At 31.3% G+C, this 4,541-nt stretch overlaps 1 protein-coding gene across 1 annotated transcript; it reads right to left on the bottom strand.

Moving 5' to 3' along the window:
• Positions 1-2,931: 2,931 nt before the first annotated feature.
• LOC103598889 (olfactory receptor 6C6-like) lies at positions 2,932-3,864 on the bottom strand (the record flags this gene model as incomplete). The annotated part of the gene is made up of 1 exon (XM_008582952.1): positions 2,932-3,864. A coding segment is annotated over exon 1 (933 nt), but the record flags the coding sequence as incomplete, so codon positions are not given.
• Between the last annotated feature and the right edge of the window lie 677 nt (positions 3,865-4,541).

Below are 4,541 nucleotides of genomic sequence, written 5' to 3'. Positions count from 1 at the left end.
TCCGTTGCCGGTCACGAAAAAAGACAAAAAGGAAAAAAAAAAAAAGAAAAGTGAAAATCAAAACCACAAGGACATACAACTTCACAACTTCTAGAATGGTTGTATATTATGTACAAAGTATCTTCAAAATTTCATGAAAAGAGTCATATTATCTTTTAATTCCATTTTCCACAAAAGTTTTGAAGTACCCTCGTAAATAAAAAGACATCCATGTTCATGGAATAAGAGATTTAACATTGTTAATTAAGTTGGCAATATTCCCCAAATTGATCTACAAATTCAATACAGCCCATATAAAAATTCCATCTGCTCTTTTTGTACAAATGTACAAGCTAATTCTAAAACACATGAAATTGCAAGGGACCTTGGATAGCTGAAACAATATTGAAATAGAGGAACAAAGTTGGAAAATTCATACTTTCAAATTTCAAAAATTACTATAAAGCTACAGTAATCAACATAGTGTGACACTGGCATAGCAATATAGACATATAGATTAATGGAATAGAATTGAGAATAATAGTGGATCTACACATTTATGGTCAATTGATTTTCAACAAGAGGCCAAGATCATTCAATAAGGAAACAATGGTCTCTTCAACAAATGGTATTGCAATAACTGGATATCCACATGCAAAAGAATGAATGTTTACTTGTACCTCACACTATATAAAAAATCAACTCAAAAGAAATCGAAGACCTAAATGTGAAAGCTATAACAGTAAATTCGTAGAAGAAACCACAAGTATAAATCCTTGTAACCTTGGTTTAGGCAATATTTTTTTAAAATATGACACCAAAAACAAAAGCAACAAAAGACAGAAGAGATAAATTTGACTTTATGAAATTTAAAACTTTCATGCATCAAAGAACGTATCAAGAAAGTAAAAAGACACCACAGGAATGGAAAAATATTTGCAAAATATATATCTGACAAGGGTCTACTAATTTTAAAGTGCTTATTAAAAAGCAAACTCTGTTTGGAGAAGGCTTTCAGGGCCCTGAATATAATAACAGACTCATTACCTTCTATTTGTCATGGAAAAACAGAAGATTAACAGTTTTGGCTAAGTAACTGTAAATAAATTAGAACACAAATCTAAACTTAAATTATTTCTATTCAGGGCCACATAGATAATAGTTACACTACCAAACATCTTAATGTTTTTTTTTTTTTCCACTCATATTTCTCGATGGCATATTATATACAATATGGAACCCTATTTATTCTAGGGATTTCTTTGTAGATCATTTTTTTATCTGAAAGCATATGAATAATACTCCTTTCTTAAAAGATATTAAATATATGGGTGTGTGTGCAGGAGTGAATAAAGAGGAAGGCCCAAGAAGAATTACTTTTAAAACCTCCTTTTATTTATTCCAGATATCCAGATGTATAACAGCTTCCTTCAGTTTGTTCTTCTAAATATCTCTGGAGCCATCTTTATGAGCTTCAGATTCATTGCCACTATTGCATTTCAACTCTCAAAATAACACAGTTTAAATAACTTAAATAATAACTTTAGTTTAAAATATTAGACCTCTAACCTATCTTTCTGACTCCAAACATCTAAAATCCCATTCTCAACACATTTAACAGAGCAATTTTTCTAAAATAAAAATTGAATTACATAGATTTTTAGGTTAAACAAAGAAAAAAAAAACCTCATGTGAACCACTTGCTTCAAAGTCACCTACAGTCCATGTTTCCAGAATGTACTGCAGGTGAATTAAAAATATATTTTAGGGATTAGATCATGGAATTAGTATTTAAATAAACTAAGCAGGTGAGTGATTCTTATTCACTCTAAATTTTTTAGGTCTGTAGGCCTGAAATACATATTAAGTTCTACTATATTTCAGGACATACAAACTTTTCATGATTTAAAGCCTGTCTTTTTAAAAAATTTTTTTTTATTACCTTATTGTATATTATCCCAACTAAGGCAAACTTTTTCCCCCAAGGGAAGTTGACATTCATTGAGAATAGAGTTAGGGACAGATGTAGATCCAGAATTACCTTATACGCACTGCTTCTTTTCATTTTCAAATAACTTTGTAAGGTAAGAATTATTATTATTATTATTATTATTATTATTACTATTAGGATTATTACATATATTTTATAAATAGAGAAACTTAGCAACACAGACTTTGAGAAAGTGGATCAGGCTTAAATGTATGTCTGGATGAATCAAGAGTCTATTCTCTGAATTACCATGTTAGTGATACTAGTTAGTGACATTTGTAGTACTTCCTAGTACCCAGAGGTTGCATATGTTGTCATGCCCATGTCGATAACATTCTCTTAGTTTCTTTTCTATATATCAAAAGTCTCACAAGAATTGCCTTTCTGAACTGCATGTATGACTCACTAAAAAATTAAGTGCCCATTATTATTTCCCCACAGTTCTGTGTATAACTCTATCATAAATCGAGTTACACCATTATATTGTTACTGGTTTTCTCATTTGTCCCCCCCCCACTTTTAGCTGTGTAATCTTAATGAAAGATAAAACTGTATGTCTAGAGTAGTACCTGGGATAGAGTTGACCTATAATAAATGGATGTTGAATTAAAGCATTAACTAAGTACATTTAATCAGACAAATTAATATATATGGTAATATGTAATTAAATATAGGTTGTTTTGGAGAGGTCTTGTTTTGTTGTTACAAGAGAGTGAGTGTCATGTCTCGGAGAGTAAATGAAATTTAACATTTTTGTTGAAACTTGAAGAAAGGACTTTTAGGATAACACACAAAGGAGTATTAGTCATAAAGAGAAGTAGAAAAGGTGTATTATGCTGAAAGGTTGGTTAAAATGTTACGAGAAGTTTAATTAATTCAAGGACAAATTAAGTTAACTTAAAACATGAATAAAATTTTATTTACTTTTTTCTCCAAGATTTTAAAATTATTTTTTGTTCATTTTTTGAAAGAAAAAAGATCTTTTGTAATGTATCCTTGAAAGCTTGTTTCACTTGCTGGTTCCTTAGCGTGTAAATGAAAGGGTTTAACAAGGGTGCAATGGAGGTATAAATAACAGCTACAACCTTGGATGTAGTCACTCTTTCCTTTACTGATGGCTTCAGGTAAATAAAGATACAGCTACCGTAAGTAAGGGAGACTACAATCATGTGAGAAGAACAAGTGGAAAAAGCCTTTGTCCTTTTCTGAGCAGAGGACATTTTTAGAATGGTCTTGATAATATATACGTAGGAAAGAATCACTAACAGCAGTGTGGTCACCAGAGTTACAACAGCTGACACAAATGCAATCAGTTCTAGAAAATGAGTGTCTGTGCAAGAAATTTGCAGGATAGGGGATGTGTCACATATGAAATGATCAATTACTTTGGAAGCACAGAATTCCAGTTTCAGTCCCATAACCAGTGGTGGGAAGGTAATCAGAAAGCCAGCTGCCCATGAACTGAGTACAAGCTGGTAGCACACTTTGTTGCTCATAATGATCGGGTAATGTAGAGGTTTGCAGATTGCTAAATAGCGGTCAAAAGACATGGCAGCCAGTAGGTAAAATTCGGTAACTCCTAATAAGAGAAAAAAGAATAACTGCGATGCACAACCATTGTAGGAAACGATTTTGTTTTTAGTCACAATGGTTATCAGGAATCTGGGAATACAGACTGTTGTCAATGAGATTTCCAAGAAGGAGAAATTTTGGAGGAAGAAATACATTGGAGTTTTGAGGTGTGGATCCAGCAGGGTAAGGAGGATGATAGATAAGTTCCCCATCACACTCAACACATAGTTTAGGAAGAGAAACATAAAAATTACAATTTGCAGTTTGGGGTCATCTGTCAATCCCAGAAGAATGAACTCTATCTCCCTCGACTGATTCTTCATTTCAAATTTGAGTCCTATTGAATAGACATAGCAAAACAACTCCAAAGGCAGAAATAACAAGATTTTTTTAAAGCTACAGACATAGAAAACAATGTAATGTAAACAATGTAATGTAAACAAGTTTAAAATGTATATCTAGTTTGATAAGGCATACAATACCTAAAATTATAGCATAAATCAACTAAGCATCCTCCAATTGATTGCTCCATTTAAGCCAAAGTTATCTTTACAATACTAATTTCTTTCTTTTTCCCCCTCTCAACTTGAAAGGTAATTTAATTTTTGGCTTATCATTTCCAAATAAATCTTGCTTAAATGTTTTAAATGGAGAAATCACAAATATTACTTAAAATGTATTTTCTGTGTATATTTAATAAAGTACTGAAAAAATCTAGACAATTCTATTGATGGCAGTTTCCAAGGATTATTAAAAAATCTTTAGCCCACCAAAAGACTTTTAAAATCTTTTTAAGGAACACGTAGAAATATTAATAGTTACATATTTTCTCTTTGATTATAATTCTCTAACACATGCCATTAATTTCTTGCCCCACTGTAGATTTTCCTTTAATTATTAATTTTCTCTGGTTTTAAATACTTCAATCTTCTCATAATCAGTTGCATTACACTTGTTCCTGTATAATCAGGAACTATTACATCTACAGAAAAATAAAATA

The sequence above is a fragment of the Galeopterus variegatus genome, unplaced genomic scaffold, assembly GCF_000696425.1.
Source record: "Galeopterus variegatus unplaced genomic scaffold, G_variegatus-3.0.2 Scaffold2772, whole genome shotgun sequence".
Taxonomy (NCBI): Eukaryota; Metazoa; Chordata; class Mammalia; order Dermoptera; family Cynocephalidae; genus Galeopterus; species Galeopterus variegatus.
This window is presented reverse-complemented; position numbering and strand designations above follow the sequence as displayed.